Consider the following 26,125-nt stretch of genomic DNA (forward strand, 5'->3'; position numbering starts at 1 on the left):
TCAAAAATATCTTAATTCGTGTTCCGAAGCTGAACAAAGGTCTTATGGGGTTGGAACAACATGAGGGTGAGTAATTACTGACAGAATTTTCATTTTTGGGTGAACTATCACTTTAAAGAAATGCTGGTTAACCTATGATGTTTTCCTTAATATTGAGTGACTTTTTCTCATTTAGAGTGATGAACATGCAAGCACATTTTCAACAATCTGATTGGTTTTGGAATGCGCATTAACTTATTTATAGTTTATTCTAATTTATGATGAAATTTGGCACACTTGCAGTGAAGGTAATGAAAAGCAATCTGACTAATTCTGGGGTCTCAATGACCAAATCTATAGCACCAAATCAAAATGGGTATAACTTTTGAATTCTTAAAAAATTTGTAATTTCCACCATAAAATTAATGGTGATTTGAGATGTGAGATAAGTCAGAGAAAACAGAAAAAAACAAAAATGAATTAATTATATCAATTAAATTAATTATATCTAATTAATCTATGTATATCATATGTTGGACATTTTTGTTGAGTCTGGACCACAACTTCTTAAACTGGACATAGTAAAACGTGTCGGTCCCACTTTATCTTAAGTTTTTTTAACTATTACTGTATGTACAAACATTTAATTTAATCATTTCATGTAAATGTTTTTACACTGTACTTATATTTTAAAAAAAATGCCTGCATGTAATCACAGCAGTGACTAATTTCTGTAATTACATGTATAATTATACTGATGACCTACTCATGCCATTAAACCAGTCCAAACCTGACCTGTATCCACATCAGTAGAAGCACAAGTGTTTTGCAATACAACATCAACACAATAAGTACATTGAACACATTTTTTATTATTATTATAGTAGTTAAAGACACCTAATATAAAGGGTGACCATTGCATGCACATGGTCTTTTGTTAATGCTCATAACCAGCTCTGGTGGGAGATCTCAATCAGTACATGAAAAGACAAGCATCCTGCAACTCAAACGCCATTCAGAAAGTGAATCCCATCGAATGCTTTAATCATGCAAACGCACCTGCTCGTCTTCTTCCTCTTCGCTTCTGCTTCCGCGCCTCCAGAGTCAGAAGCTTCCTTTCGTACTGAACTGCATGATGTGTGTAAAAGGCCCCCACCACCAGATGGACATTATCATTCGCCCTGTTCCTGTGCAATGAAACACGGCAAACATAGTTTTTTTCTTGCAGTTTGTGTGTGTGTTTGTTTGCATTCAGGGGTTGAAATTGCAAATACTAACCTTGAGCGGGAGGTCACAGATCTGAGAAACAAAGAGCAACAGATCAGTTTAAACAAATCATTTCAAACCCTCTGGTACTGTATGCATGTTGGTCAATGAAATGATTGTACTCTTTTTTTAGTTTGATTATATTCTTTATTTTGTAATTTTATGCTACTAAATTATGTTTATGCAGTAGTTATAATCCATTTATCCCCATTTTGAGCATAAACCTGAAAATAAATTTTTTCAAAATAAAAGTCATAAATCTAACCCTAAACTAACCCTAATCTAAAGCGTAGTTCCAAATTTGAGGTTGATATCTCAAAAATGAGCTTTCAGTAAGATGTTGTTTGGCCGCGGTGAAATTCGTCTCCCATTCATTTCCAATGTGCTGATTTCCATTACACGAGAGTAGATGTTAAAACTTCATGCTGATTTGTACTCGGCTTTCGCCAAGATAAGCACCAACTAAGACATAGCTTTACAGTAACCTATGCTTCTCCATCCATTTACGTTTCTTTCCATATGGTGATGTAAATCTCCTTCTGTCTAGTGTTAACACGCGTTAGCACACACAACGTCTAAAACCACAGTGCGGTCCCCCCATGACAACCGTCTGGATTGAGCTGAGTAGGGGACATCTCTAGGGTCTTCAAGTGGCCACCTTCCGTCCTCAGTGTTTCGTCGCCTAGCCCACGACACCTCAAGAGGGCTCGACAGTGACTCTGGCGTCCCAGAGTCACCCCCCTCCGTCCCCCACTCAACTCAGCCCAGCTTACTGACCTCTACATCCCTCCTGCTGCTGAGACCTAACCACAATCTCACTATCTCTCCGCAACCCAACCATACGTGCCAAACCGTTCGACTAAGGCTGTCGAGCCCCACTGGTGCGTTAATATGCAGTTTCAGTGGCAACGGTTCCGTATGGCATGCCACCTACCTCAAATATCTAACCAACCACACGTCATTCACGCAATATACACAGGAACGTAATGACTGTAAATACTATACAACCTATACAAATAAACCAACTGACTCTTCAAGTTTTCAAGAGTTCTACGAAACCGTAGCATGGCGGCCTGTACACAGCCAGCTAGAATCTTTCCGTCTCAGCCACAGCCAGTTGCTGCTCCTTTCTGCTGCTTCAGATAAGTTCTTTACTGTGCGACGCAACTCTTGTCCACTGAATCCGACGTCTCTGAGGAACCGGGTTGTAGAGTGTGCCACAAAACCTCGACAACCCACTTCCACTGCATAAACCTGGACTCTCCATCCTCACTGTTCTGCTTCAGCGGCCAGATGAGCATACCGCAGTTTCTTCCTCTCATATGCCTCATCTACCGCATCCTCCCATGGCACTGTTAACTCTATCAGTTGAACAATGCGTGCTGATCCAGACCACAAAACAATATCTAGTCGTAGGTTAGTGGTGGCAATCTCAGGTGGAAAAATAAGCCGTTGATCAAGATCAGCCAGCATCTTCCAGTCCCTAGCAGCTTCCAGTTGTCCTAGGCGAGAATTGGTGTTAGCACGTTTTCTTGGTGGTTGCTCGCCTGGGCGGAGGAAAATTGTCTTCTGTGTGTAATGTTTTGCTAGAACAGGCGGCAACTTATTGGTCATACTACGCTTGCCTTCCAATGCTAAAGCCAAACATCGCAATACTTGGTCATGGCGCCAACTAAACCGACCTTGGCTAAGAGCCACCTTACATCCTGTCAAAATGTGACTTAATGTGGCAGGTAATGAACACAAAGGACAAGAGGGATCCTCTCCTACCCAGAGGTTTAGGTTCCACGGTGATGGGAGAACATCATATGTTGACCTAATAAGGAAACTGATCCTACTCTCTTCCATTGACCAAAGGTCTTGCCAGCCCATTTTGCGTTGTTCCACACTCTCCCATATCATCCACTCTCCCTGATTGGCCTGGGAAATGCACTTTATACATCTCATCCTCTCCTCCTGCTTTTGCACCTCGTTGACTACCAGCTTCCTTCTTTGAGCTGGGCCTGCCTTGTGCCATTTAGGAGGAGCTAAACTGAGCCAAAAAAACCCTTTTCCATGCTGTACCTGTCCCACGATATCCCCAATTTGAAGGTCAGCCTTTGCCTCTACTACAGATTTCTTTGCTGACCACTTTCTACCAGTTTTTACCACAGGGGCTGCCTCCCTTACAGATTTTTCGCATGACTCTGCTAAAGTCATTTCCAGTCTGACCTTGGCACACTTAAACTCCTCGGTTAAAGCAGAGACTGGCAGCTGCAATACTCCTTTACTATAAAGTCCCACTCTGCTGTGGCAGCGTGGAACTCCAAACCATTTCCTGATGTATGAACTTATTAACGCTTCCAGCTTATCCACTGTTGTCAAAGAAACCTCGTACACAGTCAGTGACCACAGCAACCTTGGCAGTAGACCAAACTGAAAGCACCAGAGTTTTAGTTTGCCTGGTAGAGCACAGCTGTTTATGCTCTTCAACCCTTCCACTGCTTGTCGTCTAACTTCTCCCACTCGAACTGTGTCCTTTAGATCCCCATCGTACCATCTCCCAAGACTCTTCACTGGCTTCTCAGAAACTGTTGGTATTGCCTCACCATTAATGAAGAATGTTTTATCTACTACCTTTCCTTTAACTATCAAGATGCTCCTTGATTTAGAGGGCTTAAATAGCATTCGTGCCCATTCAATATTGTCTGTTAACTTCCCCAATAACCGATTAGTGCAGGCTACTGTTGTAGTCATGGTTGTCATGTCATCCATGTATGCTCTGATTGGTGGTAGTCGCATCCAGAAGCCAAGCGCTCTCCTCCTACTACCCATTTTGATGCCCTAATGATTACTTCCATTGCCATGGTAAAAGCCAGTGGAGAAATGGTGCATCCTGCCATTATTCCAACCTCTAAGCATTGCCATGCGGTGCTGAATTTTGGAGTTGAGAAACTAAATAGCAAATCTCCAAAATAGGCTTTCACTAAATTTGTTATTGACATTGGTACTCTGAAAAAATCAAATGCTGCCCAAAGAAGCTCATGTGGCACTGAACCATATGCATTAGCCAAATCCAGGAATGTCACATGGAGCTCCATCCTCTCCTTTTTAGCTGATTGAATTCGTTGCCAGATAACACTGATGTGTTCTAAGCATCCTGAGAACCCTGGAATGCCCGCTTTTTGAACTGAAGTGTCAATGAAGCCATTCTTTAATAGGTAGGTTGACAATCTCTGCGCAATAATGCTGGAGAAAATCTTACCTTCGATGTTTAATAGTAAAATAGGACGAAATTGACTTATGCTTGGAGCATCTTTTTCTTTAGGTATAAAGACTCCACCTGCTCGGCGCCATGCTCTAGGTACAACCTGCTTTTTCCATGCCACTTTCATCAATTTCCACAGAATTCGTAGAACTCCTGAAGCACTCTTGTACACTCTGTACGGAACTCCATTAGGCCCTGGAGATGATGAAGCCCTTGCCTTTCTCACAACCTGCTCTATCTCTTTCCACTTAGGTGCACAGACCTCCATTTGGTATTCTGGTGGATTGATAGGTGGGATATCTGACGGAATTGATATAGGCTTATGCCTTTTTGAATCTGTATGCGTTTCCTCCAAATATCTCTCTAGCTCAACCCTAGATGCTTTTAAAGTGCCATTCTTCTCACTGGTGAATAACTTCTTTACGAATTTGAATGGGTCTTTATAGAAATTAGCCCTCGCACGCTCCTTTTTGTAGCGTTTCCGTAGGCGCTCAGCTCTGCGTAATGTTGCAAGCTTATCTTTTATGGCCCTTTGTAAGAGATTGAGTCCCTCCTTCTGACTTTGTTCTGCTTTTTTCCATTGCTTCCTCAGCTGTCTCATTTCTCTAACTAACCCTTCAATTTTCTGCTGCCGTCTAGACACAGCAGGAGTAGTTTGTACTTTTTCCTTCCTTTTTTCCACACCAAACCTTTCACTTCCATAGGCGTAAATGATGACCCCAAATATATCCAGCTTCTTTTCAACTGCACCAGTTAATCTTTCCAATGCAAAGCATAGATCTGTGTTTACCGTGTCCCATGCAGTTTTCTCACAAGCTCTTGGCCATCTAACTCCAGGCCTATGCCCGTTGAGGTTCTTTTCTCTCTTATGCTGGTTAGTCTGACCGGGTTCACAAGTATCAATGTGTTCATCACTATCTGTGCAAACCCTCATCTCCTCTATGACAGGGGTACTGATATCCTGCGAACTGTGGTTTGCTTCCTGTCGCTGGATTTCATTCGACTGACTTGACTGACTTCGTAAGAAGTACTGATCAATGCGAGGCCCTTGTCCCTTCTCCCTCAAGCATTTCATTTTCCCTTGATGAATCTTCAACCCCCGCACCGTTGTCGCCCTGCTCCAGCCACAGACACAAGCATGGAGTTCAATGACTTTGCTAAGTGCAGAACCTGAACTCTTTTGTGTAGTACTCTCCATACTCATATCCGTTTCCATTCCAACGTTGTTAACCATGTTGTCCAACATTGAGTCATCTTCCGCCCCTGCTCTCGCAGACTCTAGGGGTATTTTTCTCTTTAATTTCTCAGAAGCCTTGGGTGGGTGTCTCCAGCATCCTGTAAACACAGAGCTGGATACTGCCGACAAGGGTAACTAACCCTTACCAGCCCCATTGGGGTCTCTTTCCTCCTGTCAGCTGTCTCTCCAGGCTGTCACAAGGTCTTTCCCTTGTTGCCAGCAGCACTATTCACTGCAGTCACTGCACGTATCCAGATCTTCATGATTTCCATTACACGAGAGTAGATGTTAAAACTTCATGCTGATTTGTACTCGGCTTTCGCCAAGATAAGCAACAACTAAGACATAGCTTTACAGTAACCTATGCTTCTCCATCCATTTACGCTTCTTTCCATATGGTGATGTAAATCTCCTTCTGTCTAGTGTTAACACGCGTCAGCACACACAACGGCTGCTACCACAGTGCGGTCCCCCCATGACAACCGTCTGGATTGAGCTGAGTAGGGGACATCTCTAGGGTCTTCAAGTGGCCACCTTCCGTCCTCAGTGTTTCGTCGACTAACCCACGACACCTCAAGAGGTGACAGTGACTCTGTGACTCTGACAGTGACTCTGTCACTCATTTTTATCCGTTAACAATACATACAAGTGTGAGTTTTTTCAGGACTGTTTAACCTTTTTGAATTTTTTTGCAAGTACCAAAACCTTTACTAAGTTACGTACCATTCCGATGAAGTAAAGTTTCTAAAAAAATAAAATAAAATAAAAATAAAAAATAAACTTAAACGTAAAATGTTTTGGTCAAACAAGACTGAACAGCACCAGAGGGTTAAAGAGACTAATGTTCTGAAAAATTCTAGAGAAAAGCACACATAAATTTGGCCATAGTGAAGTCTTATTTAAGGGCTCCTCTAAGAAATATAGACATTTTATCAGGGCATATAAGCCTTTGTATGACATACTCGCATTAAATATCAACAAAAAAAGTCCTCAAGCTGAACATTCCTTAAATAGATGATAATCTTTCCAACCATGGCAGATAGGCTTACCTTCCATGGAAAAGTTTATTAGCCAACATGGCATTCATAGATGTCTTGTATTCCAGATAAACACTGAAAGAGAGATACAAAGAGAGAGAAAAACGAATTACACAACAAGTCCTGACCGATTCTGTGGTAAACAATCAGTCCTGACATTTCAGAGTCTTATGCAAACAAGATGTTTCTTGCACTTTTCAATTTTGTAAAAACAAAAATGAGTCTGTTAGCTCTGGATGTTTATGACCTGACACGTAATGATTGGTCAGATGCTTTATGGTGTTCGGTCAACTGTTTGGCCAACTGGCTCTCCACAAGAGCACATCGGTCATGCTTTAGGAACAATACTATGCTTTGCCTTCATGCAGCCAGAATTAGTTGCTTCATCACTAACTGGCTAATGGTGTGAATTACAAAATGATGAGGTGCTGAATATTAAATGCTGAACATTTTTCCAGACCTAGCTCAAACAAGCATTTAAAAAGCCTTAGCTATTTTCCTATGTCACTTAACAATATATGGTGGGTGAAGTAAATGTTTATTCAAGAGATAAATGTCTCTTTCAGTCAAGCTGTTTTAACACTATCCCGTTATGGTTCATGAGCGCGTGTTAAAAGCGTCTTTAGGCAATGAGAAAGAAGTGTTCATGCATAGAGATTCAGCAGCACTTGGGGTCAATGATAAATATGGATGTCCAAGATGATGGAAAGAAATCTTTCAGATAGCTCTTAGAAATATTCAAGAAACCTGCTCTTGTAATCTCTGCGTTCATGTTTGCTTCCATTTTCAACAACACTTTTGATTGACTTACTTCAGTTGTATGATCGTAAAATAGTAAAAATACTCAATATTTGTGAGTGTTCACATCTTAATTATTATTCTGAACTGTAGTCATGCTTTTTTGAATTATTTATTACACTAATTAGTGGAGAAATGCTTCAAACATGACTAAAATACAATTATTTCCTGTAACTTCTTAAAAGCACCAGTGATAGTCCAGCTTGTTTCCTGATGTCAGAGGGAGATCCAGGATTAAACTAAACAGGCAGATCCAATCAGGAGTGCAGAACACATGCATGAGTGATGGGACTGATATACGCATGACTTGGCATGGTTGAAATCTCATTTTCTTTGCCTATCTAACATATTCATGCATAACCTCCCAGTCCAGAGAAGAAAGACTAACGCTGGCACTGATTGGTCGGGTATAAGCACATCTGGATTGATCTAACATAAGGTAAACCCCTAACCTTCTCGCAGATGTTTCCTATTACAAGTAAGTGGCGTATTAGTGCACCTATATATCATTTCATTCTAGTGTTCAATGACATTTATGCTAACATCCGTTCTACACTGAAAAAACAGTTGGTGTAGGATTTACTTTGAAACACTTTTTACTCAAAAATTTAGTACATTTCACAAATAATTACATAGAAACTATGCGAAATCTTTAAGTAGAAAGACTGAAATAGTATTTATGTAAAACGTACTCTAATAATCTTTATTTACAACTCAATCAAATCTATTTCTTCCGTTTTTTTTCTCAAAAGAAATTAGTGAATAATGTTGGCACTGAAACATCAAACTCAAGTCTGTAAACTCAGATCAATCACTAGGTTTTTGTGATTTGGTAACACTTTATTTTACAGTGTCCACGTTACACGCACTTACTAAAGTAATAACAGTAAATTTTGCACAATTACATGCAACTATACCTAAACCAAACCAAACTGATGTTTACAAATGTAAACTAATTGTAAAGTTGCTCTGTAACTAATTGCTTTTGTTACTCTTTTGTAAGTCACTTTGGATGAGGCCAATCCTGGGCTTCAGTTAAATCATCTCATCAGTTTCTGATATGCAAAGCGTCTCTCTTTCTGTCCTGTCATTCTCTAACCTGTAAAGTTCCCAGGTGTCCGGAGTAGGAAAAATCCGAACAAATCCGCCTCTCCTGTCATATTCCTCCTGTACCCTTCGCAGAATTTTCATCTGTCCAGGAGAGACATCAGAACATGCTGTTCAATATCAAATATGTAAGGAGCAGCCAAGAAGCAAGTGCATGCATCAGCCTGCTATCTTCAAAACAATTCCTAACACAGGCATCATTTGGCTAAAGTCATGGAAAGACTGGGCTGTGAGAGATGCTGACCTCTTCTGCTGTCAGGCCCAGTGTGCTCTCCGCTTGCTTCGTGCTGTGTTTCTCTCTCTGAGCTTCTGGGTCGCCACTGTTGGAGGACGGTGGTCTCTGACGCTGAGGATCAGAGGGAATTATTACAAAGATACTGTATTACACATCAAACACATCATCAGTATTAGGGGTGTAACGATATTCGAACCGAAGAACCGCAATACAGAACCCACGATTCGAATCGCGATACTCTCATTGCGTACCGAACACGCCCCGCCCCGCCCCGCCCCGCCCCGCCCAGCCCGGCTCATTGGACCTGGAATGTGTACACAACAAATTCAGTTTTGTAGCCTAACCACCATTAAAACCAAATAGCAAGCTCCGTGTTTTGTTGCTTTCGATAATAAGCAAGGTGTAATCTTCAAATTCTGACTATTTGATCACAAAAATCAAACAATAAATGCCGCTTTTGCAATCTTTGATGTGGCGTGACAGATCTCTGTACTAGCCCCTCATTTTCAAGCGGCAGCGCGGAGCGCGAATAAACGCGATCATCTCTTCCTCAGTTACAGAATAAACATGAATGGACACCTGAAGGTATGTTGAAAAATACAGTATAATTAATGAAAGGCATCATAACTCGTGTAATCGCTCAATCAGTGTTTCAGCAGCGTAAAGACGTCAATAAAACTGCATAGCTTGTCACTAGCATTATATTTACCTCAGCAGGCAAGTGTTTCAGTGTCCACAACTTGTTGGTTCCTAGAGAAATGAATTCTTGCACTAAATAAATGCACTATATTATCCTATATATTATATTTTACTTAACCTGTTAATTATATCTTGATTATTTAATGTACGTTTAAAATATCTTTCATGAAAATGACAGCAACTGTGTAAATTATTATATTTCAATAACAAATTAGAGTAAAGTTAATGCAAAAACTGCCTTATGTTCAGTTTACATGTTTTTACTCAAAAAAATAAATGTTGCCTCTTGTTAAATTTAATTAATTAAAATAAGCAAAAGTAACACGATTGTTTAATATTTTGTCACAACTTAATTTAATTGTGTTCAATCAACCTTATATATTTAAATCTGAAGTTTACTTAATTCATTTGTGTGAAAACTACATGAATTATTTTTGTTGACAACTAACTTGGCAGTGGATCTGTAGCTCCCAGCATGCTTTGCAAGGGACTGCATTAGGAGGGTAAATTTAGGGATTAAAATGTTATTTTATGTGTTTTTCAGTAAATGGAAAGATGTTGTTAGTTGATGTTAGTATTTAATGTTCAGTTATGTTAGAAACTTAGAGGACTTTATGTTATGTTTTTGAATTTTGTGGTTACCATTATGCAGAAGAGTGACAACTGTGTTTATCTTGTGGGAACTAAGTATACACTCTATATGCATTAAACCTCACTTGCAGACCTGCATTAATCATATCTAATATTACTATGCGAAAAGTTGTTCTAATTAAATTTAATGCTAGTGGCTACTATCATTGGAAGTAACTATAGAGACAAACTAGCTAAAATTATAATGTTGGTGATTTTAGGCAGGCCAAAAATTAAATCTGGGTAACTTGACAAAAACTTTATCTAGTAGGAATGACACAATTATTTTAGTAGTCTTGACCAAATTAAGTTCATACGGCAAGATTACAACAAATCATTTCAAACAAATTCGATTTTGTTGGATAAATATAATTCAATTTCGTGGAAAAGCTTTCCTTAATTAAATTAAGTTGGTTCAACAGATTATTTTTTTTGAGTGTACAATGTGTTGGGTGCTGATAATTATATCTAAAAAATAAATAGCATCTGAATTAGGGGTGTCGCAATATACCGGTATTAACGATAATCGTGATATTCAAAGCTTGAAATATCGACATCGTGTTAATTTAGAGTGTGACGGTATTGGCGATTTAGAGTGTGACGGTATTGGCGATAACCGCAATGTTTAAAATTAAAAGGACTTTTATGATAACATGACACGTATACTCCAGCGCCAGTTGAGGTGGCAGTATTGCAATCGCATCTATCAAATAAGAAGAAGTCGCAGCGCGCGCCCGCGCAGCGACTCTGAGAAGAATGTTGTCTGAGCGAGAGAAAGTAAGTTCGCCAGTATGGGAGTTCTTCGACTTCAAAGAAAACAGCACATTAAAGGGGGTCGCACACCAGACGAGAAGCGCAGAGAATTCTTTAAAATTCGAACACATTATTCGAATAATGTGAAGACACACACACACACCGACGGCACCATTCAGCGTCTGTCCGCGGCGCCCAGCAATGGCTCGGATTTTCAGGTGAGATTCTCAATTCATTCAGTTAACGGATGCGCTCTGACTGAGGTAAAGTGTTCAGACTGCAGACTTAGCAATTATTGTATTTAATTGTACAGCACATTCATATCATAGTAGCCTACAGACATTATCTTAATTTCATATTGTCCTTAAGCAGAACAATATTGCTGGCCATGAACTGAGAAAGTGCGCGTCCGGTGTGCTTCACGCGGCGCGGCGCAGAGCTACGCTTCTCGTCCGGTGTGCGACCCCCTTAAACCCAATCTGCAGAATGTGTAGCCATCAACCTTTTTACCCATCTCCGTGTCCATCACCCTGCGGATTACGCTATTTTACAGAGTAAATTGCGATTATTTTACTAGTCATGGAATGGGAAATGTGACTAACCTGTTAACAGGGGGTTTCTGTTTTCATATTTTTAAATAAAGGGTGATGATTAAATAATCTGTTTTCTTTGCTCGTCTTATTTTCGTATTTTTGTATTTGCACTTGTTTTGTTTTGTTCAAATCTGCATGACTTGCACCAGCGCAACAATAGGTTTAAGAGCTTTTCAGTTATTCAGGAAACATTCGGACAGTGTTTCACTCCAGTTTGAAACCAGATATACTTCACATGCTTGTCTTACTTCACAAAAAATTGCATTAAAATATTGAGAACACAAGAAGTAAAAATGCAAAAAAAGAAAAAGTAAATAAACAAAGTAAAAATTAATTTGACTGATTTGACATTTTTTCCCCCATGTTCTATAGATATCGCGATATATCGACATCGTGAATTACTTTGGCCACAATAACCGTGGTGTGAAAAATCTAACATCGTGACAGCCCTAATCTGAATTTAGGCTCTGTTGTTAACCTTTAATGTTATAGTAATGTGCAGCTCCCTATATAGTTTACAGCATTAGCAGATTTTTAATCCTTGCAAAACGTTTAATTGTAATTGAATTAATTTAAAGCCAAAGACACCATTTTTTCATTAAACCACTGTTTAAATATTTTTTTAGCTTTCTAAACCGAACCGAACCGAGACGTCAAAACCGTGGGAAAACCGAACCGTCAGTTTTGTGTATCGTTACACCCCTAATCAGTATTACTACAACTATTTCATTAGTGGCGTGTAACGCAGTCACTCCTACTAGCCACTTTGGTGGATTGAATTTTATAATATACATTCTTCAATTGTAATCTTTTAAAAAGGCATCTGAAATAATAAACTAAATGTAATCTAGTCAAAAATATCGATTTTTCGACACATAACGATACTGAAATATCTGAAACTCTTCCGCAGGTTACACTCTTTCTCATCTCTCTGACAGAGAGTTACACACAAACAAACACGCATCCCTTTACTCACTCGTTTCATTTGCTCCGGATGAATATTGTTGGTGTTACAGGGCTTGAATTTCGGCACGGGATTGTGCATATTCAGAATAATTTTACTCATTCCCGCACATTTTGTGCTCACACCCAAAGTGCCAAGTACAATATATTGATTATATAAAACAGTATAATGGGTCCATCTGTGCTTCAGGTCTTAAAGTGACAGCAGCCTAATATACCGGCTGCCAAATTATGAGATAATGTTAAAAATATCGGTTATACTTTACAATAAGGTCTCATTTGTTAACACTAGTTAATGTGTTAACTAACATGAACTAACCATGAGCAATACATCTGTTATAGCATTTATTAATCTTTGTTAACATTAGCTAATAAAAATCCAGCTGTTAATTGTTTGTTCATGTTAGTTCAAAGTGGATTAACTAATATTAACAAATACAACTTCTGATTTGAATAATGTATTAGTAAATGTTGAAATTAACATTATCTAAGATTAATAAATGGTGTAGAAGTGCAGTTCATTATTAGTTCTTATTACATGGCTTGATTGAATTCTAATGTAGAATGCGGTCAGTTATTTCTTGATAACAGACCGCTGCTAAGAATAACACACTGTTGCCATAAAAAACAGAGTGTTGCCATGGCGTTTTGTGTCAAATTATAGATTTATTTGGTAGGTAGCCATGAAATAAGCGGGATAATGTAGAGTGAGGTGGTTGTTGTAGTGAATACAACCCCTTCAAGCTGATTCAAGACCTGATCACATCTACATGTAAATTAAGACCTACATTATTCCTTACATGTTAACTTATGTAGTTAACTAATGTTAACTAATGAAACCTTATTGTAAAGTGTTCCAAAAATATCTATATGGCAGTTTTTCCCTATGGTATCGATGTCAAAATTGTGGCCAGTGAAAATGCTGAGTGGCTGGTAACTTTAGAAACCCACTAGCCATAGTGGCTGGTGAGCAAAAAAGTTAATGTCAAGCCCTGCTACTGCTCATAGTTAGAGTTGGTGATTTGAGCAATCCATTAACAGAAATGGCTTATTATCTATAGAGCCACAGCTCTATTATATTCATAGATGCCACCTACGTCACTAGAACGCCGCCATATTGATGACCGATCTCGCCCGGTATTCATTCATTCATTTTATTTTATTGTCCACAATGTGGAAATTTGTCTTCGGTCTTATAAGAACAACAATCAAACCAACAACAACAAAAAGAACAAGAACAACAGGACAAACATACAGACATCTCTGGAGCAAAATGCAGCACAGCAATAGCAATTACGTAACAATACATCAGCGGGGCATGTTATCCAGCGTCCGAATTGCATTAGGAATAAAATAATTTAATTTTTTTTTACAATTTGCCCTAGGTACTTTGTAACATCTGGCAGAGGGAAGAAGTTCAAACTCCCTATTGAGTGGATGAGAGGGGTCGTTTGCTATTCCAAAAGCTTTTTTCCTGAGAGCTTCCTCGTACATGGAACTTAATTGTTCCTGACTTGTCCCTATGATTTTTGAGGCGAGGTTTACTATTCTCTGCAGCTTATTTCTCCCTTTTTCGTTTAAATTACCATACCACATCGCCATGTTAAAGGTTAGAATACTCTCTATCAGATTCTTATATACTATTTCCATAATGTGCTTGCTCACTCTGAAGGAGTTGAGCTTGCGCAGTAGATGGAGACGTTGGTTACAGGTTTTAAATATATAATCTGTATGCCCGCCCAAACTGCCCATTTGAATGACAGAGAAAGACAGAGATACATGGATAACATTTCAATTTAAGGCTCCGATCCTTATTTGTTACCCCCAGTTTTCTTTTGTCCTTCATTATCTGCCCCAGACTTGCCCCAATTTGCCTTCCATGATATATACATTTATCTCTTACATAACCCCTCCCCATACAGTGGAGATCGCTTGAAGGCTTTCAAAGAGTACAGACGCGCATCAATATGCTGTTGCTGGATGGGTAAAAAACGTAAAAGTGCGGCATCTGGCCACCAAGGATTTATATTTAATCATGGGGAATGTAGGTATAATAAAAAAAGATTCAAATGTATGATTTTGGTGGTAGTTTGATCTGACTCGGTAGCAAGTTGTTAGCTAGCTAAGTGCTAGCTGTCATTAATCTGGATTAGGCCTGTCGCGATAGTCAATAAATCAATTAATCGCACGCTAAAAAAAAATGTGCTCTATAATTTTTCCGGCCGCGATAATTTCCATTTGCATGCTTGTTTGTTTTCCTCGTCTCTCTCTCTGTCTACTAAAGAGACTGGATGACAACTCTATTTAAGGACATAACCGACATCTTTTACGTGAATACTTTCCAAAGCGGACAATTAAACATATTGTTGTGTGTATTTGTCCATTCAGACACGAAACAGAGCTCAAATTATTACTCCCGCGCTGTATAGGGGTCTATGGCTGCACACTTCGGGTCGGGTGTGTGCGCACATAAAGATGAGACATGATACAATATGAGACATTCATACAATGAGACATTTCTTCTATCCTTTTTTTGGTATATAATAAAATACCAGTTCGGGGTTCCTCTTTCAGCTGTTGTTGCAGCCAACTGCACAACATATTGCAGGCATTACTGAGACCGTCGGTCGTCAAGATGGCGGCGCAAAGCTACAGTGACGTCATGTGACCCGAACGAATAGTAGGAACTGTTAAATCTACTCTAGTAGTTGCATTGTGACATCATATACACACTGCTTTCACATGCTGTTTAAAAGAAATGTGATTATTAAACTTACACACATAACCAGTCCTGCACCATTTGTGCTACAAACATGATCAAAAACACACCTCATAGACTCTCTAAAGCTCATTTCTGTATTGTGTGCTTAATGTGTGCATGCCTTGAATTCACTGGAAACATGTAGCTCTTAAAATGAAACACTTCATTATAAAGATAAAATTGCCTCAGTTTTAATGGATTTGGTGTTATGGCTGTTTTATCACATATTTAAGTAGCTGCCAAACACCTACATAAATTTGTCTATTCTCATCACTTTTGACCATCAGTGAGAGCTGCGCTGAAAGCAACTAGTACAGCAATATCACACTTGCAGCCATACAATATGGATCTATATCAGCACGACTGTGTTTCAGCCATAGGTAATCATTGTATAGAGCCATATCGCACGGCTACGAGTGTGATATGGCTTTTATACAACAGTTCAACAAACCAAGTATTTAAAGTCCCCCTGAAGTTAAATATTGTATCCCTTAAAACTCATCTTTGATCACTAAAATGACATATTTCAATGTTTTTTTCCTTGAAAAAATGTCTTCAGAATCAGAATCAGAAAGAGCTTTATTGCCGAGTGTGCTTGCACACTCGCCACACAAGGAATTTTCCTTGAAACTGAAGCTTCCAGTGCACATATACAAATACAGATACAACAAGAAACATAGTAATACAAATTCTACAAATAAAATTATACAAAAAAATATGAAAATACTATAAAAATATATGGTCACAGTTGGGTTTTGTCAGAATAAACATTTACAGATTATGAACATATTTACAGTATTTTGAATAGTATGAATAAATATAAATAAATATAAATATCACCTGAATTTTTAAGATATTGCACTAAACAGTGGGAGTATTGCACTTACAGGCATATGCCTTGGGAGATATGTTAACTGCTCAGAAGGGAAATGGCCTGTGGGAGGAAACTGTTCCTGTGCCGAGATGTTCTAGTGGCCAGTGATCTGAGTCTCCGTCTTGACGGTAACAGTTCAAACAGGAGGTGTCCAGGGTGAGTGGAGTCTGTGGTAATTTTACCTCCTCTCTTCCTCACTCTGGAAGAGTACAGGTCCTGGAGGGATGGCAGGGCCCACCAATGATCCTCTCCGCAGTCCGGACTGTCCGTTGTAGTCTCCTGATGTCTGATTTGGTAGCTGAACCAAACCAGAAAGTGATGGAAGAGCATAGAACAGACTAAATGACGGCTGAGTAGAACTGAATCAGCAGCTCATGTGGCAGGTTGAACATCCTCAGCTGGCGAAGGAAGTACAGTCTCTGCTGAGCTTTTTTCACAATGGAGTCAATGTGATTGTACCACTTCAGGTCCTGAGAGATGGAAGTGCCCAGGAACCTGAATGACTCCACTGCTTCCACAGTGCTGTTCATGATGGTGAGTGGGGGAGTGCTGGGCTGTTCCTCCTGAAGTCCATGATCATCTCCACTGTTTTGAGCGTGTGCAGCTCAAGGTTGTTATAACTGCACCAGACAGCCAACTGTTCAACCTCCAGTCTGTAAGCAGACTCGTCACCGTTTTGGATGAGACCGATGACAGTGGGGTCTTGACAAGTGCAGTCATAAGTGTACAGGGAGAAGAGCAGTGGGGAGAGAACGCACCCTTGAGGGGCGCCAGTGCTGGTGGTGAGAGTCCTGGATGTGTGTTTCCCCAGTCTCACTCGCTGCTGACGGTCCGTCAGGAAGCTGGAGATCCACTGACAGATCGAGGATGGTATGGAGAGCTGGGTCAGTTTGGCTGTGAGAAGACCAGGCATGATGGTATTGGGATGGGATGTTGCAGGATATAATGCAGTCCCATGTTGTCTGCATCATCCACAGACCTGTTTGCTTTAAGCAAACTGAAAGGGATCTTTTGAAGTCTTTTAAACGACTTCATGACCACAGACGTGAGAGCGACAGGTCTGTAGTCATTAAGTCCAGTGATTTTGGGTTTTTTGGGGACAGGAATGATAGTGGAGACATGAAGCAGCAGGGAACTTCACATTGCTCCAATGATCTATTGAAGATCTGCGTGAAGACCGGGCCAGTTGGTCATCGCAGGCTTTTAAACAAGCAGATGAGATGCCGTCTGGGCCTGAGGCTTTCCTAGTCTTCTATTTTTTGAAGACTCGGCTCACGTCCTCCACACAGACCTTAAGCTCAGGTTGGATGGCAGGAGGGGGAGTAATGGGGGTGCAGGAGGTGATGGTGAATGTGTGAAGTGCAGATCAGACCGGGTGTGTGGTGTGAATGAGGGCTTTTCAAACCTGCAATAAAAAGAGTTTAAAACATCAGCCAGGTGTTGATTGTCCACAGATCGGGGGGATGCTGACTTGTGGTTGGTGATGTTCCTCAGGCCATTCCAGACTGATGATGGGTCGTTGGATGAAAACTGTTTTTTCAGTTTTTCAGAGTAACTTCTTTTAGCAACTCTGATCTCCTATGGTCTTCATGTCTTAAAATATCTTGAATGTAACTCGACACTCATGCCTCATTTAGTATACGCGGTTCTATGAATATGCAAATGAGCCCCGCCTCCACTCACTCACACAGCTCAGAGATCCACTCGTTGACGATCACACGTTGATCTGATTGGTTACAAGTTAGTTTGTGGCATCAGAAACACCAGCGATTTCAAACCGTATTTTTGAGACTGTCTTTGGTTCACTGCAGTTTTAAGGAGAAAATACTCCGCAATGGTGTTGACTTATGAATTTACACATGGTTTATAACATTTACATTTATTCATTTAGCTGACGCTTTTATCCAAAGCGACTTACAATTGCTATATATGTCAGAGGTCGCACGCCTCTGGAGCAACTAGGGGTTACGTGTCTTGCTCAGGGACACATTGCTGTCTCACAGTGGATTCGAACCCGGGTCTCTCACACCAAAGGCATGTGTCTTATCCACTGTGCCACCGCCACCCAAAGGAGTTATTGGTGCACTTCATTATTGCATTTACATTTACCTGATGCTTTTATCCAAAGCGACTTACAATTGCTATATATGTCAGAGGTCGCACGCCTCTGGAGCAACTAGGGGTTAAGTGTCTTGCTCAGGGACACATTGGTGTCTCACAGTGGATTCGAACCCGGGTCTCTCACACCAAAGGCATGTGTCTTATCCACTGCGCCACCCCATCACCACCCCTGGTTTGCAGGGCCTGGCTTTAATATTATAACAATATTAAAACCTTGATTTTCACCACAGGAGGACTTAAAAAAAAAAAGTAGTCTCTTGAGTGGAACTACTTTATTTTGCCACAGATACAAGCATCTGTTAATTCGAAAATGTCAATTTAGAACTTGCAACAAAGGAATGGACTGCTTCAGTTAAGTTGTTAGTGTTTATACAATGTAGTTCGGACATTGAATCTGATTGGCTGAGTGGCGGTCAATATGCAATATGCAATGTTTGATTGCAATATTCCCCCAGTATCAGCACAGGGACTGTTCACCGTTTGTATCCCTATGCTTTTCTTCTAGGCAGGCAGAATTTCTCCCAGCGAACGGCAATGGCAGAGGAGAAACTGTCTTTATGAGTGTGTCAGTAGACTTTTCAGTTACTACAGATTCATTGAGGAATGAAACAAGGTTTTTATTGAGATTATTTGAACATTGCACACCACCTTACAAGTCTCAATAGAAAAACAATGCAGTCACAGGGTCAATGCATTGAACAGCACTGATGTCTGTTATGTGAAATCCTCTTAACTCTTGAAGGGATGCAACGACAAAGATATTGGCTAACACGAACATGGCAAACTCATTTATTATTATTATTCAAATTTATGGCTTGGCCTAGAGAATGAAAGCTATACCAGATGCAGGTAATCACACACACACACACTCTCTTTTCTCTTTCTTTCTCATAATACTCTACTTAGTACTATACATAATAATAACTTAACTTAAGCAGTCTACTCCTTCGCAGTAACAGAATTAGTAACAGAGGCTTGGGCTCAACTGTTAAAATGTCAACTTGATATTTGAATCTGTGGCGGAAGAAAGTAGTTACGCAAGTTTTTTTTTAAGACACTCCATGATTGTTTCTCATTTTAAATACTTGCTCCACCAAACTGTTGTATAAAAGCAATGTCACACTTGTGGTCGTGCGATATAGCTCTATATCAGTCAGGTTCACAAAATTATTAAACTAGAAAGTGCAGTGGTACTATAAAAATGGGGTATCAAGCAACTCAAAAATTTCAGTATGCTAATTATCTCTTCCTATACTGTATAACCTGCACATAAGCCTCAAACACTCAGAAGATCCACGGCACGGCTCAAAAAGGGGAGTTTGATATATCAAGCTGGATCACGTCGGTTTATGCTGGGGGGGGGGGGGGGGGCAGTAAATGGACTATCGGCTCCTTAACGTCTTGTTTGTTAGCTGAAGAGAGCTGTCTCCCAAATCCACCATGGAATTCCCTAAATCCTTTTCATCATATTGATATGACACAGCAGCTTCAAATTTTGCCAGCCAGTTTGATGGGTTGCTGAGGAGTCCCACCCAAACTGTCTGTGGGCCAAAAATTAAGAGTCCATTATAAGCATGTGGAACTAATAACACAATCTAGTGACCAGGGTGAAACTCATGAGCCTCGGCTGGTTGGTTGAACACTAGTTGCATCTCAAGCTTATGATCCTGGACCAATGGCGTACACGCTTGACCAACAAATTAATTCAAGCAATTTGAAAAATGAACAAATAAATTGTCTTCCTTTGTAAAAATTGGGGCATGAGAAGAATAGAAGACAGTTTATACCATATAAATGACTAAGACGGTGAAGCCAACAGGACTTCCCTACTGTCATAGAATTAGAATGATAGTTAAAAGTACTTTATGTGAACAGGCTTTTACTAATCCTTTCCAAAATACTGGTTATTGATAAGTGAGCCAAACCTTAATCTAGGTCTAGCTAAGACACACTAGAAAATATAGCTGAAAAAAAGCAGAAATTAATGGGAAATGTAGTAATCCCATAAACTCCATCCAATTTTAGTGTGATATACATACACAGAGAATGTAAAAAAATATTTATTTAATTTGGTAAAAGATTGCTGAGTAATTTTATAAACGTTATGATCAAAAATCTGAAGGTCTAAACCAATTCGTCTGGGTCAAAGTGAAGGGAATTGTGGGTCAAATTTCAAGTATGTATACCTTAATTGAGTCCAGAGGGCAGCCACAGTACTAATCTCATAATCGATAAAGTCTGTTGACCCCTGGGGGTCACAGTGGCATCATCAAGTTTTTAACATCTTTAGAAAACAATAATTATAGACTAGAAAGTGCACAATGATAGAGATCATCCTAATTAGGTTACTACTGACTTTTGTCTTGCACAGACACACCTAAATGATGAAACATGAAGGTCTTCTTATTATTATTATTATTAAAACAAAACAAGGTTGTTTGTGTAAGCAATAAGGTACGATAGGCTGTGCTGTATCGTGAATGATTCACGGCTGAAGGGCGTTGTTAGACACGACGTGAAGCGGAGGTATTCATGATACAGCACTAGCCTCGAGTACCTTATTGCTTTTATAAAACGGTTACCACACAATACAAATATTAAAGCCAAAAAATATGTATCAATGCTACTTTCATGAAGTAAAATCACTAAAAGCCTTCCTTCCCCTGAAAAAAAAAATAGTCCCTGACCGCGAACAACAGAAGCTACATTATTTCGCCGTTAGATTGCAACAAAGTGAGTCAGTCAGTAGAAATATTTTATATATATTTATAAGGACTGTAACTTGTTGTGAACACTGAGAAACAAGACACAACTGACAAAGTACTTGCTTTTCATAGCTGTGATCATCATGACTGGCCTAATAGTCATGCGTTGCTCGGTTGTATATCCTAAACAAGGAAAATTATATAAATATGGTGGGTATTTTTACCTGAGGCTTCTGGGTAGGATTCTTCATTCTTGACTCAAACCCAGCTCTGTCAGTGCGCAGCTGTCGTGATAAAGGGTCCTGACACACAAAACCTGAGTGCAACAAACAGCTGCTGTTCAGACAAAAGTGTACTGTGATGATGATCCACACACAATAAGTTATTCATCATTTTTTGATTTCTCTCCATCCAGATGCAATGAAGTGTGTGTAGAAAACCACCAGAGTAAATACTGGAGCAGACAGTCAGAAAAAGTTGATATCATATCAAATCAAATATTTAGTTTGGTGCCTTGTTAGAAGTTCTACAGTATTTTTCGCTGATGCACACTCGCTGTTTTTTTTTAAAGAAATTAATACTTTTATTAAAACATTAAATCAATCAATGTCTTCTATTTCAAATACTGTTCTTCAAACTTTTTGTTCATCGAAGAACACTGTATTATGGTTTCCATACTTTCATGATGTGATGATAATCATAAATGTTTCTTGAGCAGCAAATCAGCATATTAGAATGATTTCTGAAGGATCATGTGACTCTGAAAACTGGAGTAATGATGCTGAAAATTCAGCTTTGATCACAGGATATAAATTACAGTTTACATTACATTTACATTAAATAATTTAGCAGACAATAGAAACAGTTAAATCATCAAAAGAATGCACTGTAAGTCCTTTGTTTTTTTGTTGTTGTTGTTGGTATCAGTGTTAGTATTAATGGGTCAAGTGTTGACAAAAAAAGATGCAACTTTAGCAGTTTCTTGAAGTTAGGCAGGTCATTTGTCGTTTGATTATTTTTAATATATTCAGAAATACAATATATTTAGAAAACAGTTATTTTAAATTGTGATAATACATCACAAGTTCCATTTATTAAGTGTTAGTTACTACATTAATTAACTTGAACTAACAATGAAAAATACTTCTAAAACATTTATTAAGCTTAGTTAATGTTCGTTTTAATACATTATTAAATCAAAAGTTGTATCTGTAAATATTATTTGATGGACCTGAGCTGACATGAACTAACAATGAAGTTGTATTTTTTTTTTTTTTTTTTTTACAAATATAAATAAATACTGTAACAAATGTAATGTTCATTGTTAGTTAATGCATTAACTAATGTTCACTAATGGGACTTGAAGATGAGTTTATCAGTTCTACCATGGCAAGACATGTTTGACATGGATGTAAAGTAATCATCAGAAATGTGGATCACACAGATGTTGCCATAAACATGAACAAGATAACATACAGCATGTGATCTACAACCATCACTGAACTGAGATTAATCATTACAGTGAGCGTCTCTTTCTCTGGCGTCAGATTTGAGAGTTTTTGGAGTGGTGACAACCGATTACACAAGCACAACAAAACTTTGCCTTGAGCAATGATTATTTTCATGAGCTCTGCAGAGGTGTTTTCTTCAGCCAAACTGTGACAGTTCAATGACTCATGCAAGCGTCTAAAACAATTCCTACATGTGAGCCATCTAATGCTAACGAACCCTGCCTGCGGGGAACTCTTTAAAGCTGTGGTGAGCATGCAGGGTATTGATTTCTTTTCAGGCACGTCACATGTCAAATTTCATGGTCGGAAAAATGTGACAAAACCACCATCAATCAGTCAGCAATGCCTCATTAGTGATTTGGGATCCTTGAGCAATATAGATTTAGTGAGAGAGACAGAGAGGCTAAACCTTAGGCCCTTCCAAATCACATTACATTTTTTTTTCCAAATTCTGTGTTTTCTAGTTAATTTTTCTAGGTTGTGTGTTTTATGATACCAAAAACAGTGGTAATGCACACATGCATAAAACTTGAACAATTTAAATATTCTTTTAAAGATTCTTTTAATGTAGTCAAATTAAATTAGAACAGTTCCTTTATTTATTTTTTATTTATTTTGCAAAGTGCTGCACAAAAGAGGTTTACTGTTAAAATGAAAACATGGAAGAAAATTGTAAGATAATGGGCCTCATTCATGAAACGTTCATAATTATATGAGTAAATTCAAAGTAATTTGCACGTAAAATGGACCTTCCTGAACACTCAACTCCGGATTCACAAATACTTTGTAAACATCAGTTTTGATAGTTAAACGTGTGCATGTTAATGAATTCCAATCATGTGTGTATAAGGCGCACGGGCAAGCTCATTCAATTAGCATAAACCCCGTCTATGAATTACAGCTACGCAAATTACGTTGTCCAGAAACGCTGTGGAATCTTCTGGACTCTCTTCTCAGGTTTTGCTCCATTATATTGCATACATGCAAAAGAGTCTAATGTCATATGCCAAACAATAAATATTCAATTAACGTGCATCCACCAAATGCTTGGTGCGCTTCTGGCCAGCTGGTGGCGCTTGAGAAAGCTTTGGAGGCGCAGCGTTTTCACAGCTGAGGCGCGATGACTTAAAATATCCATGGCAGTAACGTGTTACTAGTATCTCATTTTGTAGAATATTACTGAATTTAAAAATGCAGTAAGCAGCAATATTATCTTTTCCATTGTTGTTTAGACGTTGTACAAATGGGATGGTTGGTCGGTGTAGTATTTGTCCCGCCCCTCTTTCACTGTGATTGGGCAGCTGGGTAAAAAGTGAGTGATGAGCGCTGCGTTTTAGTCAAAGTTGAACGGTTTTAAACTCTTAGCTACGAAAAAAAAAGGCACACGAACCTTGTGAAATAAATATTATTATGCTACATAGTGCATCAAATGCAGTGTCATTAGTTTGCCTAAAAGAACACAGAACGTTTTAATGTTTTACGTATCATTTACGTGTGGTAGGGAGCAGGTCTAAATTTCTTTCGTACCAACTAACATTTTGAAAATATGAACATTTACATTAATCCGAAAATTTACTTCAGAGAGGCTTTACGAACAATTTACACATAAATTTGTTCTGCTTGTGTTTCATGAATGAGGCCCATTGTAATATTCCTTAATGTTTAATAAGTATACTCTACTGTAAAATAGTAATATATTCCTGTCACATTTTCTTCAAGTTAAACTGAACTTTTATTTATTTTGGCGGATTGTAGGGAAGAGCTGTGAGTTTGTGTGTGTATCTGCCGATAGTTTTCTCAGATGAAATTGTGAAATGCTGCTGAAGATTAGGTTTGTGTGTTTATGTGCAGATGAGCGTCACACATGATTGAGTTTGTGTAGTAGACCAAACTGAGACAAGCACAACATGCAGACTTCAATAGCTGTGTTTTTGTGCTTTAAAATGAAAAGACACTAGTCCATATCACCATTTGATTAACTGTGTATCCCTTCTTTTGATTATTTATCCAAAATTTGCCAAATTCTGTAACCTTCCGTGTTATGATTCAGCGATTTCATAAGCGTTTTCCGCATCGTAAAAATCATAGAGTCCTATAAAACCTCATGTCAGAGAGGAAAGCACAACCCTACATCCTCTTAACCTGTCATTACTTTACACCAAACAAATGTGACCCACATGACAAAAGCCACGGCCGCAGGCAGTAACCTGCAGTTATGGGTGTTCTGTGGTTTGAAAATGTGACCATACAAGAACATTTACAACATGAGACTGAGGTGAAGTGGTAGAGGACTGTGAACTCTGAGCATGGGAAAAGAAACTTACCCACTAGAGAAAACATATCAGAGATCATGCTGGCCTTTATCTTCAAATCAAGAGGAGCATCACTAGAAATATAAACAAGGGGAAAAAGTATTAGTGCACAGTTATATAAACCTTGTGGGCCAATTAACTGTTCTGATTTATAAGCCTTTAAGACAACACAGCACACTTTAACACTGATTATTTTCATCCTCCCGTAAAACACAAAATCCGATATTGGGCAGAATGCCTAAACTGCTCATTTCCATCCAGTGAAATTGAATGGTGATTTATACAGTGTCAAGCTGCAAATACCATCATAACAATAGTCTATATCAGGGTTTGGCAACCTATGGCACACAGAGGGATAATTACTGGCACATGACAATAGGAGTGTATGTATTTAATTTAAAGGAGTGGTTGATTATGATTTCACTTTTCTAACTTTAGTTAGTGTGTAATGTTGCTGTTTGAGCATAAACAACATCTGCAAAGTTACAATGCTCAAAGTTCAAAGCAAAAGGAGATATTTTATTTTACAGAAATCTCTTTTTAAGAACTACAACAAACGGCTGGTAGGGACTACACAACATAAGCCCCGCCCCCAGGACACGATTTATAGATTATCATGGCAGAATATGTTAATCAGTGACTAGAAGATAACTACAAATCAGGTACATGAATTCAGAAATGTCCTGTTGCTTCTACATGTCACTTCTTCTTGAGTCTCTCCATCTTTGTCTGACTCTAATTTGAACATAAAAGGCTAAAAGTTTTTTTAAATTTTCATGTCTCACACATACAAGCTCTTGAAGCTCTGCCCTCTGTGCCGGGAGCAGCAGCTCATTTGCATTTAAAGGAACAAACACTAAACGGTGCGTTTTCGCTCACCCTCAAAAAGTGACAATTTTAACATGCTATATAAAAATATCTGTGGGGTATTTTGAGCTAAAAGTTCATATACACACTCTGGGGACATCAGAGATTTATTTAACATCTTGTGAAAAGGGCATTATACCACCTCTTTAAATAAAGTCTCTCGAACTTGCAAATGTACGTACATTTTGAGTTAACCATTTCTCATAGTCCCACAGTCTGCTTTATTAAGTAAGGTACAATAAATACTTGTAACGTATATAGTCCAAATATGACGAAGGTACCTCTAAATCACAGTTACATTTACTAAACAAAGTAAATATAATATAGCTGCAAGCAGCAATTAATGGGGTTCAAGCACTTTAAGGCCTTTAATCCCATGCACAAAAAAGTTATGTTTTATTTTACAAGACTGTAGCCACCTAGATCATAG

At 38.9% G+C, this 26,125-nt stretch overlaps 1 protein-coding gene across 2 annotated transcripts in view; it reads right to left on the reverse strand.

The window, feature by feature from the left end:
• Positions 1–26,125, reverse strand: part of ttll5 (tubulin tyrosine ligase-like family, member 5) — a 168,355-nt gene that overhangs the window by 98,877 nt on the left and 43,353 nt on the right. For both annotated transcript variants that reach the window (XR_013206584.1, XM_077238519.1), the window contains 7 exons: positions 24,841–24,902; positions 21,230–21,321; positions 8,916–9,017; positions 8,664–8,755; positions 6,779–6,841; positions 1,258–1,278; positions 1,039–1,166 (listed from right to left, as the gene is read on the reverse strand). Coding sequence is in view for 1 of the 2 variants with exons in the window: in XM_077238519.1 (XP_077094634.1) it covers positions 1,039–1,166; positions 1,258–1,278; positions 6,779–6,841; positions 8,664–8,755; positions 8,916–9,017; positions 21,230–21,321; positions 24,841–24,902 (560 nt within the window). In the remaining variant the exon portion in view is untranslated. The remainder of the gene's footprint in view (positions 1–1,038; positions 1,167–1,257; positions 1,279–6,778; positions 6,842–8,663; positions 8,756–8,915; positions 9,018–21,229; positions 21,322–24,840; positions 24,903–26,125) is intronic.

This window comes from Siphateles boraxobius, unplaced genomic scaffold, assembly GCF_051911475.1.
Source record: "Siphateles boraxobius isolate OS27281-9 unplaced genomic scaffold, OSU_SipBor_1 22, whole genome shotgun sequence".
Lineage (NCBI taxonomy): Eukaryota > Metazoa > Chordata > Actinopteri > Cypriniformes > Leuciscidae > Siphateles > Siphateles boraxobius.